Source organism: Thunnus thynnus, chromosome 8, assembly GCF_963924715.1.
Source record: "Thunnus thynnus chromosome 8, fThuThy2.1, whole genome shotgun sequence".
Taxonomy (NCBI): Eukaryota; Metazoa; Chordata; class Actinopteri; order Scombriformes; family Scombridae; genus Thunnus; species Thunnus thynnus.
In genome coordinates, this window is record NC_089524.1 from 8,694,864 (window position 1) to 8,719,353 (window position 24,490).

Below are 24,490 nucleotides of genomic sequence, written 5' to 3' on the forward strand. Positions count from 1 at the left end.
CTCCTCCAGCCTATTTCACTGAACTTCACGGGCGATCTGAGCGCTCCCTGCAGGAGGCGTTGTCTCCCCTCGGCCCCCTGTACTCCCAGAACACCCGTCTCTATGGAGATCTCTACTCTGACCTGCGACAGTACTACAGGGGCTCCGCTCTCAACCTGGACGAGACCCTGTCGGAATTCTGGTCTCGCCTCCTGGAACGCACCTTTAAAAGCTCCACGCCGACAGATGTGAGTTCAACGTCAAGTCTGCCGTTCATTGAATAAGAGAAAGAAGACCAAACCTATTTATTTATGTGGTATTATGACTGAGATAGGAGGGAAGAGGAGAGGCTAGGTCACAATATGGCGGCCTCAGTCTTATTTTTGATGTCTGAACTTGTACCTTAATAATAGTCAAACTCTATATTATACATAATTGAAGGATTTGTAAACTATTCTGCTGATCCTTTCAGCTGAGAGCTCAGCTGCCTCTTCTCAACCGTTGCTTCTCTTCTAGCTTGTAAAGGCATGATTAAATATTTGCACAACGTGACAAGCTGATAAAATTTCCTTTTTTGGATGCGTCACTTGCACATCCAATGTTTTTTCATCTATTGTCTATTATCACGCTATTATCGCAGATTTACATTCTCCTGATAGGGAGGAGAGGTATTATTTGTAGTCTTTTAAATGTAATAACATACTTCTCCCTACATCATGTCTGCTGTCCACCGTCACCTCTGTCTGACAGGTCATCTTGTCAGAGGACTACCTTGAGTGCGTTGCTAAGCAACAGGAGACGCTGCGGCCATTTGGAGACGTCCCGAGGGACATGAAGGCGAAGGTGATCCGGGCTTTTGTCACAGCCAGGTCATTTATCCAGGGCCTGGTAGTCAGCGGAGATGTTGTCAGGAAGGTCTCACAGGTGAGTGTGTGTGTGCTTGTGACACGAGAAGAGATGCAGTGAGACAAACAGAGAGAGTCATGATGAGTTGGTGTGAAAGAAACTGAGATTGAGAGTGAAAGATATGTTGTTTGTGTCGTAGTGAGAGAGAATGATTTATTTGTGTGTGTGTGTGTGTGTGTGTGTGTCATTAAAGCCTGCTGGGCTGAGTCCCAAGAAAGCGGATATGATGGATGGTCGTCACACCCTAACTGCCAGAGAAAATGTCTCCACCCTAAAACTGGAAAACACAAAGATCATCAAAACTTAAGTGTCAGACTCTGCCATCAGAACAAAGCTCTCATTTGGAGGGATGACAATGTTGTTGTCAAATTATGGGTGTGATGGTGTTTTTGCAGCTCTCGATGCAATTATTTTTTTCACAAATACTGATGCAACTGCGTTTGTGTTATTCTGCGCTTAGTGAAAAGGCTTGAACTAGCTCACATCATCACAACAAGGCTTTTTTACACCCCTCTCTCTGTTCGTTCACGCCCTTATACATACGTATGCTAGATAAGCTTTGTCCCCATTCGTCACTTTAAAGCACCACACCACTGATTTTGCACATTTTAATCTATATTTGACAACTCTGAATGATATCACAGCTATTTTTCAAACCATGCTGCGGTGTTTTAGATATCACATTTTTTTTCTACCATCCCAAGTTTCTATTAATTTCCAATCTTTATAAAAAATCAGAGCACATTCTTGAAACATGTTTGTGTTATCACCGTCAACACCGAGTCTGTATTCATTTTGGTCGACACATTATCATTATGAGCGCAGATGTTTTAAATCTGTCATCACTTAAAGCTCGTTACCACACAATGATTAAATAACACTTACACAAATTAATACAGACTTGGATGTTGATAGCTGATTATACAAATGAAGTTTCGAGTGTCTGTTGACTGATTTTCCTACTGCATAGAAGTGAATGTGAGAAAGCTAGTAGGAAAATGCATCCAAACAGCTAAAACTGTATTGCATTCATTTGAAAACAAAGCAAAAGTGTAATCCAAAACTTGCAACCTCACTGGTGGAGTCCGTTAACTCCCTGCCTGTAGTACCACCTGTAGTGGTAAAAGTACTCCATTATGAAACCGGACACCTGTCATGACTTGCGTTCATACTCAGAAGCTGACACCGTAACAGAAACCATGTACTGTAGAAAGATTAACAAGCAGGGCTGTCATTTCCTTCATGTTCAGGCTGTGCCCTGTATAATGTTACAACACCGCCCTCTACTGCTCATCCTTTTCCCTTGAGCTATTTGTACTTGTAAATTTTGGAAGGATAGAGCAAAGTTTTGACTTGAGTCACCACCTTTCCCCAAGTGAGGGGGGAAAACCGCAATAACACATCTCATTATAGGTCACTTTGGATGTGAATGTCCTCCTTTCACTACCCATCATGAGGTTCGTAATGCTAACTGTCCCATCTACCCTCTTCAGGTTTCTCTGAGTCCAGAGTGTGCAAAGGCCCTGATGAAGCTGGTTTACTGTCCTCACTGTCGCGGCCTGGCCTCCGTCAAACCCTGCTCCAACTACTGCTCCAATGTCATGAAGGGCTGCCTGGCCAACCAAGCCGACCTCGACACCGAGTGGCAGAATCTTATAGGTGAGATTCAGACAGTACAGTAAGACCTTGAAGGGTAAAAGGCAGAGGTAATCCAGATGTTCTTATAAGTGGGTTTGAACATCTTCTCCGCTCTCTCTTCTCTTCAGACACCATGATCCAGGTGGCGTCTAGTTTCAGCATGGAGCCCAGTCTCGATGTGGTTCTCTCCTCCATTCCTGTGCGAATCTTTGAGGCTGTGCACTTCCTACAGGAAAACATGGACACATTCACAGCAAAAGTAAGATGGCTCAGTTTGGCTCATCACTTGAACACACACACACACACACACACACACACACAAACACACACACACACACACACACACACACACACACACACACACACACAAACACATTTCTCTAGGAGCATTTTATCTCCAGTAAGATGTCAGCTCATGCTTACAACATCCAGCTCAGTCCAGATCATTATTTATGTAGCAAGGCAGCATTAAAACACAAAAACATGAAACATAAACACAATAAAAACACAATAAGACAATTCAATACATTAAAAGTGCTGGTACTATGCACACAATTCTGAACAAATTAAGGATGCATGTTAAAATGCAAGGAAGACACTCACATGAAGAGAAAATATAACAAAAATAAAGTGCTATACTGGGTGGCGAATTAAGAGCACTTATTGCACTTGGTATAAATGAAAATTGGAACCTGTTGCACCTAATTTTTGGAAACCAAATTCCTTCAGAAGAGGATGGCCTGGATTTGATATGATGAATTTAGCTTTCTGTGTTCTTTATCTGCTATAAATGTGACTTTACTTACTGCCTTGACATTGTTTCCCAGTTTATTCCTGTTTCATACATTTAAATTCCCATACCAATACCATACCAATCAATAATCTGTAAAATAACACCATCACAGGTGTCAGAAACTACAGCCTTTTGTAGCAAAGTATCTGTAGCTCTCTACAGTTTCTACTTTTGTCCTTCATCAATATTATTATCTTTAAGGAACAATTGCATTCCTGACATAAAGCTCAAGAATGTTCTCCGATGGTAGTAGGCTCAGACCTTCAGCACTAACTTTTGTTGGTTGTCTAAATATATCCTTCAAATGAGGGTTAATAGCATTAGTGTGTTGCTAGGCTCCCATAATTTTCCATCACATAACAGATGTGGTAAATATTGACACCCAGGCTTATTCAATAAGCAGTGGGAACAGCAAAAAGACAGAAAGTCTTGGCCTTGTTTTCAAAGCAAAGCAGATTTGTTCTTATACTTTTTTAAAGAGTGGTTTATTTTAAATCTCTGCCTCTGCCTGTTTCCATAATTTTTTACATGTTGAATCAAGTGTAATGTATTCATCAGTTGGTACATTTTCTCTTACTGTGAAGACTAATGAGACAGAAAGTCCAAGTCAAATCAAAATGTCACTGTAGGCAACATTAATGCCTGAATATGTTAGATGTAGGATTTAAAAAATTAATGAATCTGGCAGTAAAAGGAGGCAACCGTAAGTCAAAACAGCTTCACAGTTTTAAACATGTATCAATGGCGACATCTAGTGGATATTACTAGCACTCACAAATGTTGTAATACAGTATTTCTTAGAGCTGTATTTGGGAATGTGAGGTGATTTGAGATGGTTTTTTTGAGAAACATTATCCACAGCTTCTATTACATGTGTGCTGAAAAGTATTTATATATGTGTGTGTGTGTGTGTGTCTGGATGTTTAGGTGTACCAGACATGTGGAACTCCAGGTGAACCAGAGACAGGAAGTCCCGCGCTACACGAGCAGAGGAAGAAGAGCGGCTCGCTGACCGCCTCAGAGTACAAACCCTCCCCCACTGCTGGACTCAGACTGGAGATGCAGGTGTGTATGTATAAAAGACAAAGAGACAAGAGTGTGTGTATGTGAGAATTTGTATATTTACTGTAAGTTAGTAGCATTTGTTCTGATGTGTTTTTGAATGAATGGTTGAAAAGATGTACAGCAGGATTTCTTATCTCTTATCTTTTTTTTTAAAACAGATACATTTCTGTTTATGTTTGCACTACTTTTTTATGTTGAGAACACATCCCATGTTCGTTGTGTTATTTGTCATACACATACAAGTCGCCAGCCCACATGGACTTATAAGACATTGTCAAGGCTATCCATATATTACATTTGGGATAGATTGCATTAATTTACAGGTATACTGTTGCTTTTTATTGAAAAACACTAACTTGTTTAGGATTCTCAAATCTACTCTTGATACTCCCCTACCCACACTCTGGGTGTCTCTGTTCTCAGGTGTCAGATCTCTCCAGCAAGTTGAGGGAAATGCGGCAGTACTGGCTCCAGCTCCCTGTCGCACTCTGCAGCAAATTGGCAGGAGGAAGCGCCGGTCAGGATAAATGCTGGAATGGCATTACTAAAGCCAGGTGAGGAAGAAACCCACTCTAGGAAAATGTGAAGAAGCTTGTTTAGTTTTTTTCTCTCAACATTAAAATGTATCTGTCTTTGGTTTGATTCAGTATTGGAGTAACAATCCCAGAATGTTTAAACAAATTATCTTTCTTACATGTCATGTTACTGTCTCTCTGCCATATAGCTATTTAATTTATGAATGTTTAATTGAAGTTTATTCCCTTAAAGTATGTATTTTCATTTGTGGTTACATGTCTGACCACTTCAAATGTTGTGAGCATTGAATGTCAGTCCATCGTGGTTGCATTCGTTCTTGGATTTATATATATTTCAGATTTCAATCCTTGAACCCATGTTGATGTTGACGTTCCTGCAACCAAGCCTCAACACTCCCAACTACTCTTCCACCCAAATATCTTACAGAGAGTTGAATAAAACACTTTCAAGGTCTGAAATCTGTTCAGCACAAGTTTTATTCATGCAGCCCACACACAGGCTGCGTGACAAGAAGAAAGCGTATATTCTGTAACACTAAGATGCTAACTTTTAAAGAGAAGAAAAGAAGAAATAGCTTCTGATAAAGATGCTATAACACAGCCTAGATCTTTTCTTCAACAAGGACATTTGTACCTTTTGTTTGAGAACAAAGAGGCAACAAACTATTTCTTCTCAGACAAACTGAAAGCAGAGGTGTATGGAAATCTTTTCTATATACAGCAATTTGAAACCCCATGCATTTGTAGCTACACACACACACACGCCTGCACATTTTTAGCCTCGCTTAATCCATGTGTAAATGGATTATAAAACAATTTGATGCCATGTTGATATGTATACATGTTATCTTGGCCCCCACACATCTCATATCCTTTAAAGTGGTTGGCTTATCGCCAGCTGATTAGATTTATCCTGAGCAGAACACTCAGAAATATATGACAGTGAATTTCAAAAGGCATGAAATATAGATATGTGTGTGCACGCGTGTGTGCATGTGAATAATGTGAGAAAAGGACATGAAATATAGATGAATCGCTGACTGTGTGTGTGACAGATTAAAGAAATATAAAATGTGTGTGTGCAGATATGGCAGACAGTGAATTATAAAGGCCAGTTAATACTTTCAGCGGCTGTGAGGCTCCTTGTTGGTCCGTGTGACGTAAAAGTCGTCATCCACTCATGTCCATGAGGGTCCGCACGCAGCCCAAAGTTTGTGACTGTGAAGACTGTATGCATAGCAAGCGTGTCAACTGCACATGTGCTAGAAAAGCAAACAGGAATGCCTGTTCCGTCTACTCTGTGCATGTACTGTACTTTTCTTTTTTCAACTTTTTCTTGTTGTTCAGGAACACACAGGAACTCCTCAGCTGCATTCAGACTGAAAAATAGCACTGTGTAAACAATACATGGGGCTGTGTTGGTGTGGTTGTGTTTTTCAAAGTGCCGGTGAGACAATGAAATACGATCCAGCAAGTCTGGTCGGCGTAACAGATTATTGCATTTAAAGTCTTATCAGGAAAAACACTGCACAGCAGTTTGTAATAGTCACATAGTGGATTTTACAGCTCTGGAAAGTTATCACGCTGCAACGCTGTTTACTAGCGGGTACATGTGAAACGCGTCTGTGTCCGCAGACCTCCGAAAAAGTATGAATGCAACCGCGTGTGCTGCGTACAAGTCCGCAGCAGCATGATGAGCCCTTAACTGTGATGAATTGTGTTGAATTAATTGTTTGAAACTCTGAACTACAGCGACATCTAGTGGATTTCCTTAGAGCTCATTAAATGTCACATGAAATTACAGCTTCAATAAATCCTTCCAGTGGAAGATAGAAAATAGGGTCGGAGTATAGAGTTTAAATAGGCTTTTTAAATATATTTTAAGCACCTTCAAGAACATGAATTAAACCCCACCACTAAGCACAGGGTGTGTGTGTATGTGTGTGTGTGTGTGTTCTTGTACCTCTATCTTAGTGAAGTAAGAGTTTTAAACCCAGAATGTGGACGTGTGAGATTTTAAAGGGCTGTTTGTAAATGTAACCCTTAAAACAGGTTGTAGTACACAATTAGGTTTAGTTTGCAGTTAAGATAACGATGGGGTTGGGCAATAATATTATATATATGTTATCGTATATCTACTTTCAGTAGTATGGTATGATGGCAGTTTGTTGTCCAAATGAATGATTCCAAACAAAAAATGTAATTAAAAATGATCTTTTAGTCGCAACTAATTTTTGATTTAGACATGTAAACTGCAGTTTGTTGTAATTTTACATACATTTTCAATACTGTTATTATTCTGCCATATTATGATATTGATTTCCCAGCCATAAGTAAGAATTGGGGGTTATACTGTACATGTAGTTATGATTGGTAAGAGTAGGCTTAGGGGCAAGGTGATAGTGATGAGCAAGTCATGAACAAATCATTTGAAACGAACAACTCTTTTTACTGACTTGGGAGTGACAAGTCCTCGTTTTCACTAACCTGTTCACTGACTCACCCCTCCTACCTGCTAGCTAGCTAGTGCGAACTGTGAAGACGAGGTGAAACAACGTGTCACTATTGTGCAACTCTTATATAAACTGTATTTGTGGAGATGTATCTAACCTAGCCCCGTAATAAAGCAACCACTTTGGCAAGCTGAAATTAATGTCCAAACGTGAACACTACAGCAATTCCTATTGAACCATCAAACACCAACCATTCAAATCACCAACAGTCTCCAAGAGAAATATTTCAGATTTCAGATAATTTATTTGTACTAGTAAGGTGGGGACTGATTCAGTGACTCGAGTGACTTGAAAACCCGACCTTCTTTAGTGAGTGACTCATAAAAACTTGAGTCGAACGTCCCATCTCTAGAAGAGGATACACTTTATCAGTGAGGATCCTCACAAGTACAGAAGTACAAGCACGTCTGTGTGCATGTGTGGGCTGTATTACAGTATGTTAGTCTATCTGCTGACAACCGCTGTCAGCAAAAATGCCACACTTAATTTAGAAAATTGAACACAGCTGTGCAGACTTACTGAGTGTGCATGCATGTGCTTTTAAGTAAATAAATTCAGATAGAGCCTTGCTTAAAAAAAGTACCCTCTCATTAACCAGATCCTTTCCCCTACACCCATAATAAGGTTGTTTTTTTTTTTTTTTACAAAAATGCCCTAATGATGTTGCCACAATCCCCTTTTCATCTTTCATCTTTTCATCTCATCCAATCAGGTACCTTCCAGAGGTGATGGGTGACGGCTTGGCTAATCAGATCAACAACCCAGAAGTGGAGCTTGACATCACCAAGCCAGACATGACAATCCGGCAACAGATCATGCAACTCAAAATTATGAGCAACAGGCTGAAAAATGCACTGGATGGCAATGATGTGGATTTCCAGGATGCAAGTGGGTTTCTATCTAATATTTGTAAAAGTTCTTTCCAGTTTTAATATCTTATATATGAGACACCTTGTTCGTTCTGTTATGTTCCATGTGTCTCACACATGCAGGTACAAACACCACTGCATGAAGCTAATGAATGGTTTTAATTTTGTTAAACCAGTGAGAATAATTTGCCATCCAATCGTTATTTCCATCTGGGTCCAATCCTTCAATGATTACAGAAAGCACCCTACAGTTTCCTAAAATGTTTGGACAGAATACAAACTAGGTGACATTTATCTCAAACAAAAGAAAAGCTAATCTTCTACTCATCTGATCTTAAAAAATAATCAACAATTTCTTCCCCTTCTCTGTCGACCTCCTAGGTGATGACATCAGTGGTTCAGGAAGCGGTATGTGCGTAGGTGGTCAGTGTCCTCGGGGCAGACCGGGATTATATGCCTACCCACCAGACAACAACCGAGTCAGAGGCGCAGCCATGTCACAAACCCGCCTCCATAGCCTCCTCCTCCTGCTCCCGCTGGCCATCCTGCTGCTTCAGCGATGATGGACCGCCGCTGCCTCTAATCAGACTCTGAAGTCTAGAGTAGAGCTGGACCATGGGACGGACAAACTGGGTTTGGTGGGGGGAAGATTGGATTGTAACTTTGCCAAAAAAAATGAAAAAGACCTTTGGGGAATGAATGGACAACATTTTCTGTGAAGAAGAGGAGCAAAAGTTGAAAGTGACAATTTTCTTTGTTTTGTTTTGCTCAGTTTTAATGTGTCATTGCTTGGGTGTGATTCAGTTTGTTGAGCTGGTTTCAGTGGATTCAAAGGATGAGGATGATGGGAGAGGAAGACGGAGACAAGGAAGACGAAGAAGACAAAGAGAATGATGATTTATGAGGATGAAGATAATGATGGGAATGATGATAACGGTTTATTGACTTTTAATCAGGTCCTTTTAGCTCCTGTATCCAGTCAGCAGACGGCAGAGCTCAGTGAAAAAGTGTGTAGTACCCTGATACGTGGTGGGTTCAACAAGGCTTTTTAATTTAATTTAATTTTTTAACTGGAGTCAAGGCTGTCTGCATTAACAAACATTGTGTAAGCTGTAAATGTTTGTGTACATTAGCTAAAAGACTGGCACCATATTGAGCCATGGATGTAGAGTATGACACTATATTGGCAGTGAATCCCCCATAATCCGTGATGTAGTCGTCCAGATGTTTTGGTGTGTGTCGGCATAACAGAAACATTGAGTAGGATTTGTTTGAAATACTGCAGATAAATTATCACACTCCTGAAATGTATGAGATGTTGTGATTGCAAGATTTAGCCTCACTTTTACTGTTTACTCAAGCATTTCAAAAGCAAAAGGAAATGACCACTTTTTTAACAACTCATCACCTTTGTAAAGAAAGAAGCAGCCTCATCAAAGCACTTAAAAACAACAACAGACTAGCAGTTAAATCCTATAATTTTGTCTTGCAATGAAGGCAGAAAACTGCACGTTATTCTGACTTGTCTGGTTACAATAAACACAAAAAACTCCACAGAGAACATATGGCACAGTAACGCGAAAGAGGACTCCAAGTAACTGATTGATATTAAGTCTTGGAAGAAACACATCAGGTGTAGCAGCTATAGTGATATACAGTAGGTCATACCAAAGCACTTGTTACACTGTACGTTGGTGTCCTTACAAATATTTTCTTTACATCTTGACAGCAGACATTAAACACAAATATGTGCAACATTTGTGACAACCCTGGGAGCAAGCCAGGTTTTTGTAACTGCATAATGTTTGGGGTTTTTTTTGTTTTTTTAAAAAAATGCATCACTAAGAAAGAGTGCTGTGACCCAAATCCATACTACACACTGATTCTAAGTACGTTTTGAGTATTTGGTGTGTTCACGCTGGAAAAGTGGGAAATTTAAGTGTAAAAAATGTGCTTTTACGATTCATTGTACGAATAAATTGAAGGAGCTGTGAAAATGGAAAAAAGAAAATTTGGATGGTGGTGAAATAGCTACAGGAACACATCAGAAAACGAAAAAAAAACCTATGAAATCTTTATTTAAAAAAACATCTTGATGTTGATGTTTGTAAAGTTTAATTTGCAGTGAAGTTAAAGTCGCTGCTGATTGACATGCATTGGCACACATATTGTATAATTTCCTGTTAGTATAAAAGTATGTTAATTATTTTTGTATACTAACTGCAAAAAAAAGAGTATGCTAATCATACAAAGACAATTAGTATGTTGTGTGGAATTGGGATACACTTAAGGTTGAAAGTTGAGACTTTTGTAGACACGATTTTTTGCAGAACACTGTTATACTGTATAGCTACTGTGTTTGCCTTGTAATATATCATTTACTCGGCATGCCTTTGTTTCAGTCTGCACTTCTGCTGGGACATACAGTACAGGACTCCTGATTCACACAAATGACAAGTCTCTTGCACACAAACACATTTACACACACTGGGGTTGTGTATCAAGGTGATTTTTATTCATCCGTGTATTTAATCACACATTTCATTCATTAAACTCTGTTTGATTGTAGCAGTGGATTTTCCATGGACGGTTTGATTTGATTATTATTGATTTACGTGTATTAAAGGAATAGATTGACATTTTAGGAAATACACTTATTCGCTTTCTTGCCAAGATTTTAGTGAGAAGATCAATTTTTACTCTCATATCGGTCCACTAAATATGGCGCCACAGCCAAGAGCCAGTTAGCTTAGCTTAGCATAAAGACTGGAAACAGGAGGAAACAGCTAGCTTGGCTTTTTTGTAACAAAATCCGCCTACCAGGCTCATATTTTTGTTTTTATCCGAGTTATCGTAATTATGAATTTCGGGCTTATAAATAGCATTCACGTTATGGATACATTTTATGGATGTATTGTAATTTTGTCAATGTACAGTACTTTAAACCCTCACACGACTAAGTCAGTTATCTTTTTTTAAAGACTTTATTTATTATAACACAGTCCTTTTCATCACAGTCCAAATGTTAAACATTGAATAAAAAGACAAGGACAGTAAAATAAAATAGATATTTTAGAGTTAAAAAAAAAGTTAAATCATGAAGAAAAATGACATTTGAGTAAAAAAAAAACATTATAATCATCACATTAACAATAAAAGAAATATTTTAAGGTGTTTACAATCAAAAGATATTATAACACCTTTTGTTGTCAGATGATGTGAATGATCGCAAGTCGTTAACAAGGCCGTCTTTCCCATCCATCCAACATGGTGTGAACTCAGCTACATATTTATTCTATGAATGGGATTGGTATTGATTTTCTCATCTAATGCTCAGCAAGAAAGTGAATAATATGAAGTCATCTGATACAGTTTTTCATCTGTGTACAAAGGCTTTCATCCATAAGTCAAAAATACATGACCCAGCACCAATAGCTCTCTGCCACTGGTACTGCCTGTGCCGATGCTCTATGGCCACGCAATTTAGTCAGGCCAACCATTACCCCGCTCCAAATGAGAACATCAAACCTAGGATTGTTTTGCTCTTTTTCTAGTAAAATACTTGACTTGCCAGCTGCACTTCAGTTATAAATAAACAGACAGCTCTTTGAAAAGGCACTGACGAGCCTCATCTGGCCCTACTAGGGGAGAACGGGGCCACTTGTTGTTTGTGTGTGTTGGGTGGAGGGGGAGGGTCGGGGGTGGGGGGGTGGGGGGGACGACGACGACAATCCTGCTCTAGTCAGAGGATTCGGACTTAATGAATGATGATGTTTGAAATCTGATACAACAGAATGAAACAGAACTGGAAGCACACACGCAAAGAGTTCACTGTAGGTCTTTATTTTAAATGATAGAAAAGTCTTGAATGTTTCAGTCTACAGGGCTCACATTGCATTTTTTTAAAACAATATCTGTGACCTGGACTGAAAGTCGAACCCTTTTTTTAGATGCAATGTGTCTTGTCCTGTAATATAATGGTAGTAGTTCTAATTACTGGTGAATAATGTGAAAAGTAAAAGCAGAATTTGAGCAGAATTGTACTGAGATGTACAGCAGTCCCCAGGCCACCACTGTTGTGTCTAGACATGAAGAAGATTTATCGACACTGCCTGAGCTGTCTGTCCACGATCTGAGTTCACTCACTCTTTTGAGTCCCTCAGGTGTGAGCAAAAGGTTCCCCAACTCTTGCTGCACAATTTTAAGCAATGTAACCTTATCACATAATTGCACTGCTCTTGTGGCAGCCAGCGGGCCTGTAATCGATTTTTGGGTCTCCACCTGTGATTTTAAAAGAAACAAACTCAGTGCTAGCTGATGTGTATTTTTTTGGAAATATGGCTGTTTCCTGAAAATTTTTAAATATCTCCAACTGCTGGCTTTAAGATAAAAAGCAGCTCCCTGTATTTGTGTGTCTCTCTCCTGCACACACACACATTCATGACTCATATTGGTCGATGTGTGTACAGGATGCAATAGCCACTGAATAAAAAATTATTGTTGTACTGGTACATGGTGTAGCATCATAAAAGCTGTTGACAAGTAAAATGCCATGTTGAGAGACTGCAAATGGACTGTCAGGGCTGGAAAATGCAATGTCGCTGCAATGATCTGGAGTGTTTTTTTCTCCTTTATACAGACAGTGACAGAGACAGGGAGCTGCAGAGGATGAGAGAACAGAGACTTCAAGACTAAATTGATCCCAGGCCATCGGGGGCTGAAATGTATCAGAAAAGATTGTTTTTACAGTAGAACAAAGTGAAGTCTCAGTTTTCACACTGCAGTTGTTATTAAAACTTCTAGATTGTTGCCACAGTAGTTGCTGCAGTGGTCCCAAAAACTTTAGTACTCTCTGTTCACCCATTGCACCATAATACTGCAGTATATCTACATTCACCAAGGAGGAAATACTGTTAGTATTACAAGTAATTAACTTTAAATACCAATATTACAATATTACAATACCTGCAAAACTGGCAGTAGAACACAGCAACCCTGCAGTAAATGATACCTTCATGAAGGTTATAATTCTGTTTAATCTGTTTTAGAGAGGTGTTGATTTGTTTCATGGTAATTGTTTTGGTTCGTTTGTGGTGCTGTTGAATGATATTGGGTTATAGCCTAATGGAAGGTCTTTCTTTTATTTAGGCTACCCTAGGGGTAGAATATACCTAGGGGGATGAATATAATATTATAGATATAGATATATAGATATAGATTATAAATAAATTAACACCTCTTTAAAACATATGATAAACTAAACATTATAACCTTTATGAGGATTTATTGCAGGGCTGTTGTAATATACTACATTAATTTTATCTAGGTGTACCTAATGAACTGCATGCATCAATAAATCAGATAATAAGTCACGTTTTTGGTCATTGTACACACAACTGAAGCAATGTGAAATATGTCATCTACCAACATTCAGAACACTATGGCAGTCCCACACTGTAATAAATCCTTGAAAACTTTTACTCCAAATTAATCAAAAATGGTTTTAATTGAGTGGGTGTGGAAGGGTTAAAGTTGCTCATATAGCTTAGGAAGTGACTTAATTAATTCATTAAAACAGGTAAGTCTGGCTGATTAGACTTCTGTCTGCTCAGGTTGAAGTTGCTGGGAATGCTGGGAATTACATTAGGTCACCCAAGTTCATGTACCAAGAAGAATAAAAAAGATGTAACTTTTCCTATTTAAACAGGTGTGACAAAACTAACAGGACAACCAGGGAAATGTTAATCAAACAGCCTGTACATGCCCACACAGTGCTGAGAAGCAGACTAATTAGTCAAAATACAGTAAGTGAAAACACCTGTGTGGGTTAACCATAGGTGTGTAGCGGCTTCAGTGCCAGTGAACAATACCAACTCAGAGCAGCAGAGAACAAACTTTTATATAGATAGTATCAAAATCCTGAAAATAAATTCTCAAAATTCAGAGACATGGTGAGTACTGCAGTGTCCGGTTTTGGGAGAGATTACTGGTTGTTCTGGTTAATTTACCAGCAATGACATACAGTATAAATACAGATCTGCTTCAACAAGCATTCAAGTAACAATTTATGTCAGAGCTGCGGACGTCTAAGGCCGTAAAATACAAGAGAGTAATTTTATGTGCAATACATTGGCATGTAATAGCACCTGATGCTTAATTTACTAAAATGAGGCATTTCTTATTATTTTCCACTGGTCAAGTTTAGTAATTTAATCAAAATTTTACACAAATCTTCTCCAGTACACCTCATTTTACTCACCAAACAATTTTCAGCTACAGCATCTTGCCTTCAGTATAGGGTTGTGTCTGAGGCTGTGTTCGATTGCCTTAGTCAATTGATCAGTGACTTATAGATCATCACACAGTTACTAAGTATACAAGATTCAAGATTTAATTTATTATTTTCTTGTGTACTTGCATACACACAAAAAAACTGAAATGCTGTTCCTCCCAGCCCACAGCAGTGCGACAACAACAGAAAGGATAAAGAGAAATATCTAAAAATTCCTTAAAAAATGATAGACAAAATATATAAATCCCAAGAGATAAAACAAAAAACGACAAAAGAACGAAGTCAGCAGCACAGTGCATTAAAGTGCATTTAGAGAGAAAGTACTACCATCATCTTTTTAAAATAGTTAGACTGCATATAAGACAAGCCGAAAAAACAACATCAGACACCACCCTGACAAAGGCAAGAGAGCCAAAAGTGTTTGGTGAATAAAGCATGGTGTGCTGGAGAGGAGTTGTGTGAAGTGTTTCACTTTTGATAGACTGGCATTGAAGCTAAAAGTTAGAAAACTTAGTAAGTTGTCTTTAAAGGATGGCTGATGATTTTCTATATTTTTGTTATGGTCAGCAAATCTCATATGCAGAGCCAAACCAACAATGAACTGATCAACTTACGAGTGTTGTGTGTGTGTATTCAAAGCCCGATATATCTTATTCCTCTGTGCTGTAGACCTCTATTTTCATCAATGAGCCACACCACTGCTCTGGGCGACATGTTCCTTCACCGCAAACAGTTTGGTCACGTTAGTTTGTTTAGAAATGGCTCCAAAGACTAATATCAGTGATCACGTTTTCAGTCTCCAGAGAGTAGTTCTGTGTAAAGCAGATGTCACACAGTTCTGTTTACAGAGCTTCGGTAGCTTGTTAAGCTACATATCACAACCTCTTGACTTTGTACTGAAGTTCTTTGCAAAATGTACAATGAAGTACAAAGTCAAGATGTTGTGTGCTCTTTGAGGCAAAGGAACCAAGTGTAACGGTGTGGCTCACTGATGTGTTTTTAATAGTTTTTGGACAACAACAGAGGACTACAGCACAGAGCAATAAGATATATCAGGCTTTGGAAACACACACAATACTTGTAAGTAGGACGAGTTCATTCTTGGTTTGGCTTACAATAAGAAAAATAAAGAAAACAGCCAGCCATATCCTTTAACTTGTCTGTTTATTTTGTGTTTAGGACTTGGCTGAACTTTAGGTGGTACTTATTAATCTACCTATTTTACCAGTTAAATGTCATTATTGCATAATGCTTAAAGACCCTCATACAATCCTAATGAGCCATTCACGACTGTACATTTCCCTGAGGGGATCATCATAAAACCCTTTCTTTTAATACCTTGTTAATTGCTGTGTTGTATTTTCGCCACTGGGTGTCGCTGTCCCGCCATAGCAGCCACCATGCGGGGTTGGTGGTGGTGGGGGGGTGAGACCTGAGCATTTGGGCATTCAGCTTGGGTCAGGTGGAAAAGAACGGGTGATTGGTTTACGAGCCGCCATACTCTCTCCTGATTGGACAGAAAGGTGTGAGAGAGAAGAGAATGAGAGGAGAGGGGAGCAGGGATCCAGCAGCAGTCAGTCCGCTTCAGTCCCTGCTGACTCTGCCGGTGCAGCGCACATTGAGGATGGAGATGTGACTGTTCACCAGAGGAATACAGCGTGTTTCTGTGGGATTTTTTTCTTCTTCTGTCAGCCGGATAATGGGAGAGAAGAGGCGGGGAGTGATTTTGACCATGCTTTCCACTTGGGTTGCGGTGCTTCTCTGTGTGATTACTCCGGTGTTCACAGTGGAAGGTAGGTGGGACACAAGTCAGTGTTCAGCTGATGCAGGGTGAAGGCTAAAAATTTATTTATGTACTAACTGTGGTTAAAACAGAAGCTGCAAAAGTCTGTGACCTCTCCCTTACAAAGAATCACAAGGGTTTAATATTCCTGTAATATTCTTATGAAGACTTACAGTTTAACTCACTGTACAGTTTAGAAGATTTTTATCCTTGCGCAATTTATCTTAATTAAGCTGTCCACTCTGAGTGAGTAAGATTGGTGTATTTTAGGGCTTAAAAGTGAAATTTTAACTGTACAGGAATGCTACTGTGTCTTATTGGAGACACCATCACAGACACCATCAGATTTGAACACATATAGGCTATATATCCCAGTTCACATAAAATGCAAAATTGCACAGAAAGTAACCTGCAAGCTTTGTGTACTTTTATAATGCTGCCTAATTAATGCTGTTTAGTCTCCAATCACCTAAAAAGCTTTTAACATTAAAATGTGATGATGATGATATAGATATGTATAAAAACACATGTAAAATTTGTACCAAATATGCAACGGTCTTTATTTCAATGAAAATTTGGCATCATATTCCTATCATATTAGAGGCTTAAATTGTATTATGCTTGTCCTGTTATATGAATATAATTTTCCTGTAATATTTGGGCTCATGGTTAGTGTTCGTTACGGTGCTTGTCCCTTCTGCGTGCACTGTTGCAGCTTTATCACCTTACAGGCTGCTGCTCACCTGGAGCAGCAAAGTGAATCGTAATTACGGCTCACAGGTGCTCAGTTATTCCATGTAGCTGCCACCCGCTCCCCCACTCCTCCTCCTCCTCCTCCTCCTCCTCCTCCTCCTCCTCCTCCTCCTCCTCCTGCTGCTGCTCCTCCCCAAGCATCACTTCCTTCTCCCCTTGCTGTTCATTCCCCAACTCCTCTCTAAACATCACCTGTTTCTTCTCCGACTGCACGTCCCCAAGTGTGAGCTCCTGCAACTCCTCCCAAAGCATCAGCTACCGAAGCTCTCGCTGCTCCTCATACAGAATCATCTTCTCCATGAGTATAGCCTGCTGCTCCTCTTGGAACATCTCTTACCCTTGTTGCTCCTGCTCCTTCTCCAAAGCATCTCCAAGTATCTAATCCTACTCCTTCACCCACTCCTCTTCCTACTCATCCTCCTCAAGCATGACTCCTGCTCCCTCTCCTACATCTCCCTAAGCATCACCAACTCCCTTTTCCCTTGAAGCGTCTCCTACTGCTGCTCCTCACTGAGCATCTTCTCCTCTCCTAACATCAAATTCTGCTCTTTTGCTCTTTCACAAGCATGACCTCTTACTCCTTCGATATACTCCTCCCCAAGCATGACCTACTGCTTCTCCCTTTGCTCCTCTCCAAGTATCTTGTACTGCTCCTCCTGCTTTCCCTCTGCAAACATCACCTACTGCTGCTGCTGCCTCCCTCGCTACTTCTACCCCTCATCCTGCTACTCCTCCACAACCATCTCCTTCTTTTCCACAAGACAAATATTCACTGATCCAACATCCTCCTTCATCTCCTCCTTGACACTCCTCTGCAGTATCCCCAAACAGCCTCCACTCCCATGTCCTTTACCGTTTCTCCTCCCCCTGTTCCTGCTGCTGCCGTCCCTTATGGAAGCACTGGATTAGTCTACTGCTGCGTTTTAATGGTGCGCGTAATGACGGGCTCCGCAGTGAGTCTCCCCCATTATGAGACATGTAAATGTGTTGAAGGGCAGGTCTATTTTGATTAAACAGAACGCTGTGTGTGTGGGTGAGAGGGAGAGAGGGAGGAGGTTAAGATCGAGAGGAGAGACAAATAGGTACAGAGTGGGTGGTGGGTTGTTTTGTGGTCATGGTGGCCTTTTCATGGTAAGTAGCTGTCTAATGAACTGATGCATAAGCTGATCTGAGTCTGTTGGTGTAAAACAGACCCACTGCTGACACAGTCACTGCTGTTATCTATGCTCTGTGTACACTTCTCCTCTGTAAACTTTAAGACTGTTTTTTTAGAGCCAGACCAATCAGTGAGGACGAGATTACTGGCTGATTGGCTCCTCAGAGATATATCAGTGTAGAGCTGCGATGATTAAATGATTAATTGATTAGTCAATTGACCGAAAATCCATTGGAAACTATTTTTATAATCCGCTAATCGTAAACATTTTCATCTTGTTGCAGCTTCTCAAATGTGATGATTTGAAGCTTTTATGTGTCATATATAATAGTGAGCTTAAAGGGGAAATATCATGGTTTTTGTGATTTTCTGTTATTTTTATACTGTTACGATGTCCGATGTCTATGTTGAACATGGTCAAAGTTCCAAAACTTGAGGTGAACGTATGTAAAAACGCTCCTTTTTACTTCTACTTCCTCCTTGTGATGATGTCAGATCGTTCGCGCATACCCAAAAACGGCCGTCTGTTCTGTAGCCTTAAGGTTGTTCAATGCGTTGTCCACTCACATATTTCGATCAGATTTGGGCCTGAACATGTACTAGTTTCTATTTAGAGTAAAGAATGAGAAAAAGAAGTGAAATCCTAATACTACTGTTTGTTTACGTAGCCTCTGGAGGGGCAGCTTCTAGAAACAACCAATCAGAACAGAGTGGGCTCATCGAGAGGGGGTTCTTAAAGAGACAGAAGCTAAAACGGCCTGTTTCAGACAGAGGCTGAACTGAGGGGCTGCATAAAGGGCCAGTACGGGATAAATCTTGAGTTGTTTTGAACTGTAAATCATGCAAAGATATTCCAGTGGAGGCCCAGATTAATGTTTCGCTATTTTCTTACATTTACACGAATCAATTATGAAATGCATGTATATTATAATTGTTAGTTTCAGCCATATATCAGGGTTGCTGCAGATGTTGGCTGATATTTAAAAAGAAATTGCAGTACAATCTTTAAATCCATTTTGCTTACGGCACTGTATGTTATGTATTTATATTACTGTGAAAAAACAAATATTGGCTGAGACATTCTTATGATATTTTTAAAGCTCTCAAATATGGATAGCGGTATTTAGGACTTGGCAATAACTCAATATTATCATTTAGCGATTTTAAGCGCAATCGTATCGTGTCAACATCATTTTGTGTTTTTGTTTGTGTTTTTATGATGTCTAAATGGTGATTCGGGCCAATTAAAACTGACAAAATTAGTTGTTAAAGTTCCTATTTTGCACATATTAGGACATTGATTTCATGTAACACCTAACAGTGGATCACAGTTCTTTTCACAGTTCAGTTTTATTTTTTCATTTCCATATTGGCCTGAAAACCCAGTAATAGTCTGCCCTACTTTTCTCTCTGCGTGCCTCTGTGTCTTTTTGTCTTTTCTCTTAAAAATTATTTTTACTCCCAACCCTGGTGATTATGATGTAGGAAATGTGAACAGTGCTTAACATGAAATGTTATTTTCTTGATCGTATCTACTGTTAACAAAGGTACTCGTACACATAAGGAGCTTTTTGAGCCAGTGAAGTCAGGCAGCATTTACAGATGTGGGATTAGAGTTTGGATGCAGACTGGAAAAATATCCACAATACTTGAAACGTTTTCTGTCAGGAACATAAGAAAAACATAATTCTGGCTATAGCTGTTTGCTGTCATCTACATCGCCTGAAAATGCTACAATTGTTAAATGACCTTTACGTTCCCTGAGGATTTGCGCCTATTCAGAAAGCCCAAAATGCAGTACAGTAATCCAGCATTTGACCCTGTTATTTTGAAAGTCGATGCAAACCCTGACCCAGCGGATATTGTTGGGTATAAGTGCTACATATCCCACAAATAAGCCTTGGGAGGGGTGGCAAAGTCATCTGTGTCTGAACCAAATGCCCACTCAGCAGCAGGCTCTGTCACTGAAATTGCTGATTTGTGTCAGTGTTGAGTGTCGACGGGTCGAGGAGTTAATTTTCTTTCGACTTTTGCATGCAAGAGCTGCTAGTTTCAGCCTAATTTAGAAGTTTGTGTGACACTGCTTTTTCCTTCCCATAGAGGTGACGCTGTAGGTAAAATGCGCACTCACTGTACATATTATTACACAGCACGTATCGTTTCTGTACCTAAGCATAAACTATTTTGGTCCTTTTCCCCCGAGCCTGTACCCATACGTGCTGTGCCCCATCTGTCATCTTGTGGGAATGCTAAAGGTTAAACATCGTCTATCCTGTTTTAGATGCTGGTATTAACATGACAAGCTGTAATTTGTGACTTTGTTCAGTACGGGTGTGTGTGTGTGTGTGCGTGTGTGCAACAAATGACAAACAAAGGATCTCCTTAGGGAAACCTATCACACACTTATTGCAAATAGATATGCAGATGACACATTGCACATACAGTACACATCACTGCCACCACACATACTGTACCCTGCACCATTGCTCAGCCAGCTCATGTTTTAAAGATGCTGTTTCTATATTCATCTGGTGACAGGTTATCAATCAGTGTGACAGACATATAGTTGAACTGGGGAAAAGTAGGAGCTTGGAAAAAGATCCTTTGCACCAGTCCTGAAGCTTTTTCTCTAGTGTTTCCCACTCTATTTCTCCTCAGGCCCTCCCTTCAGCATTAAATATTTATTTCCACACCGCATTCAAATTGCTTTCTTCTTCCGTAAGGTACTTGGACCCTGTGGGAATATTTACTTTTTGCAAAGAGACTCAGAGTCCTGGTCTTTGGTGCTGTATTTCCCATGGTGAATTGAGCATCAAGAGGCAATTTCAGATCAGTCAATATGGTATTAGACACTATTCTTCTCTTTACCCACAGACTATCAAACTTCACTATCAAAGTTTTCACTGGTTCAGGAGGTCATTTCTAACAAAACATGCCCGGTGTTTACTGTGATTTGATTAATAAGTTCTATTAGTGTGAAAATATATCCTTAACTATGAATATTCACACCTTGGCTGTGAATTCTCACACAACTCAACAATCCTGCTCTTGCATTCCAGAAGAACTTGTTCATCCACATTATCAGTGATGAGTCATGTCAATTACTGAGGAAAAATATCATTTTTTAATGCATACTTTTGGCTCTGTTTTCATACCAAATGTTTGGGTCACAATGTACAACCCTTTCCAATGCAGAAATCTGTACAACATGTTCTAATATAGTGTATAGTGTATTTGTAGCTGCAGCCAGTTTTCAACTGTTTTATAAGGGTGGTATTTAAGTCTGAGTCCCAAGTCAAGTCTCAAATCCTTTTGGGCAAGATCAGATCAAACATAAGTTTTCATTTGCAAATCACAAGTCAAGATGCAAATCTTTTAAGTCTCTGAATGCTGTCTAAAAATTACATTTGAGCGTTTTACATTCAAAAATATGTCAGTAGTACTTTTACACAGCTTAGACTCAGTCCTTTCAGTGCATATGCATAATATTTAAATATTCAAGCTGTTTGGCTGTACAAAACCTGGCTGACATTGTCATTGTCACTTATTCATTTTTAATTGTTACAGAATTTTACAGTTCAAATGTGAGACCTGAAAAGTAAACGTCTTTAGGCAGCAAAATGTAGTTCAAGACCCAAGTCCTCATTTTTATTACTTTTGTCCAACTCAAATTCAAATCGAGTCTCAAGTCTACAGTTCTGACTGTAGCAAAACCAGTATTGTACAACTGGACTATATACAGTACTGTGTAAAAGTTTTAGGCACTAAAAGTAAAGATAGGATGCCTAAACTTAACCTAAATGAAATAAATATTTGGTGTGAGCACGCTTTGCTTTTAAAACAGCAGCAGTTCTCCTGAGTTCACTTAAACACAGTTTTTCAAGGTATTTGGCAGGTCGGTTGTTCCAACAATCTTGGAGAAGTTGCCATAGTTCTTCTGTGGGTTTAAGCATCTCAGTTGCTTCTGTCTCTTCATATAATCCCAGACTGACTCCATGATGTGGAGATCAGGGCTCTGTGGGGGCCAAACCATACCATCTGTTGCAGGACTCCTTGTTCTTCTTGTAGCTGAAGATCGTTCTTTAGGACTGTATGTGGCTGTATGATTGGGGTCGTTGTTATGCTGCAGAATTTTTGACCAATGAGACGCCTCCCTGATGGTACTGCATAATTGATAAGAATCTAAACATCTGCCTAAAACCTTTGCACAGTACTGCATATATTCAGTTGCAGAAGATCTAGAACATTCATAAGATGGCTCAAGAACTGAAGCCCATGCATTTCTACATGGAGGTTACAGGTTTAGATCACGATGTTAACCTTAAACCTGCAGTAATTCATTTTTTGGCCACTTTTTGGCAGTGGAACAAGCTGTAAACACAACACTGACATAGTATCACCTTTAAAGTCAATGTCAAACTTTTAATACATCCAGCAGATACAGAACCAAATCAGCATTCATTCTGAGTCGTGTTTCTGTCCACCTGATAAATGTAAGTCCAATATTAACTCTCCTTCTGTGTTGGTCTCCACAGACTCCTGAGGGAAATATCTGGCTCTTTAGTTGCTAAATGCCCCACTATGTTCACCAGTGGGTAGCTCACTTTATCTGTCTGCCATTTTGGTCGAGGGCAGGTAGTATCAGAGCTTTTCACTGAAAACGAAAATGAGATGGCGAGAGTTAACTAAAACACTACAATGAGATGTAAGATACTGAAATGCTCTGTAGAGCTGAGAGGAACTGCACAGTCAGGTTATAATTCCCCATGGGACTTGTCACTAAAAGCATGTTTAATCTGCTGTTAATACAGAAATATTGATTAAAGCAGCTGTAAGCTTCATGTGGAAAACCTGTGCTGGTTTCTGACCCCTGAGAGGGATACAGTAGTCTATACAGTATGAATGCACCTGGAAAGTAAGCCAACTGAATATATATCGTTCATAACAGCAAGAGCCAATCAGCATCTAAACCACCTTTGTTACAGACGTTTAACTACAATCACTATTTCTCCTTCACAGCTGCCTTTGCTGCCATGTTTAAAGAAGCTGAAATTGATTTGAGCAGCAGAGAGAAGCAGACGGCTTGCACATTATAAAACACTTCACCACCCAAACTCCTCAAGTTATTTGCATAACAAACCAGTCTAAATAGATTATTTCCTTGATATGAAACTATAATTGATACCGTTAGAGAACAGAGCGCTGGTGGGCATAAAAGGAATGAAAGAATCCTTTGTTTTCACTTAAAATTCTCCCTTTCCTTTCACTGGGGTCCATTATACTGTCACTTCAACTAATTTGCAGCTCAAAGAGTCACATCAATACATCACTATGTTAGACAGACGGCAATGGCATACTCCTGGAGTTGCTCTGTCCTCTGTATTGATTCACTTTTTCAACATGCAAGGTAAGCGATAGCATCAATTACCCTTTGTTTCAAGCAAAGGCAAAATTATTTCTCTATGCTGTTGCGGTAGACTTCACCAATAAAAAAAACTCCTTAATTTATCTTTACCTCAGGCCTCTCGCTAACTCTTCTTACTGGCTGTGGTGAAAGAAAAACAGGAGCAAAGGGAGAATTTTGAAATATGCATTTACTGCTTTTAAATGCAAATGAGGCATAAAGGGAAGCAGATATTACTCCAGACTGCAGGACTTTACGTAAAGACCAGAGCAATGCTGCTGCACCATCATTATTTTTGAGAAGAAGGGTGTTATAATCACATTTTTGTGCAATGGTGGCATGGAATAAACAAAATGTAAGTAACATTACATTAGTAGCACAAATTATATCCAAGAATAGGGTTAACCCCAGATTGAGTATAAAAGTTTTTAGTGTTTTGTTTGTCGATGTATCTATTATTTTTTAATTACATGACTAATCACTTAGTCTAAAAAAAAGTCAGAAAGCATTGAAAAATACACATTATATGTTCAAACAGCCCTTCAGTTTAGTGTTTTGTTGCACCAACAGTTGAAAATCCAAAGATATTCAATTCACAATGATATAAAAAAGTGAAAAGCATAAAATACTCAGATTGGAGAAGCTGGAATTAGTGAATATTTCTTGATATTTTACCTAAACGATTGACCTTAATGGTAACAAATCAGATGAAAAGACCAAAACCAACAAGGTGTCAGTCCCTCTCTCAACACTTTCCAACTTCTCTACCCTGCTGTTTATCCGTCACAAATCCATTTGTTCCA

General features: G+C 39.4%; 2 protein-coding genes across 4 annotated transcripts in view; both read left to right on the top strand.

Moving 5' to 3' along the window:
• The window catches only part of LOC137187456 (glypican-1-like), a 47,376-nt gene extending 36,501 nt beyond the window's left edge, over positions 1 to 10,875 (top strand). For both annotated transcript variants that reach the window (XM_067596347.1, XM_067596346.1), the window contains 8 exons: positions 10 to 227; positions 730 to 903; positions 2,379 to 2,544; positions 2,652 to 2,782; positions 4,244 to 4,381; positions 4,805 to 4,935; positions 8,143 to 8,318; positions 8,681 to 10,875. In XM_067596347.1, coding sequence (XP_067452448.1) covers positions 10 to 227; positions 730 to 903; positions 2,379 to 2,544; positions 2,652 to 2,782; positions 4,244 to 4,381; positions 4,805 to 4,935; positions 8,143 to 8,318; positions 8,681 to 8,862 — 1,316 coding nt within the window. In that variant the 3' untranslated portion in view covers positions 8,863 to 10,875. The remainder of the gene's footprint in view (positions 1 to 9; positions 228 to 729; positions 904 to 2,378; positions 2,545 to 2,651; positions 2,783 to 4,243; positions 4,382 to 4,804; positions 4,936 to 8,142; positions 8,319 to 8,680) is intronic.
• A 5,118-nt stretch (positions 10,876 to 15,993) lies between these two features.
• LOC137187458 (ephrin type-B receptor 1-like) overlaps positions 15,994 to 24,490 on the top strand; it is a 103,016-nt gene continuing 94,519 nt past the window's right edge. Inside the window, exon 1 of one of the 2 annotated variants that reach the window (XM_067596349.1) lies at positions 15,994 to 16,384. In XM_067596349.1, the coding sequence (XP_067452450.1) occupies positions 16,291 to 16,384 (94 nt within the window). In that variant the 5' untranslated portion in view covers positions 15,994 to 16,290. The remainder of the gene's footprint in view (positions 16,385 to 24,490) is intronic. The other variant, XM_067596348.1, reaches the window with a different exon arrangement.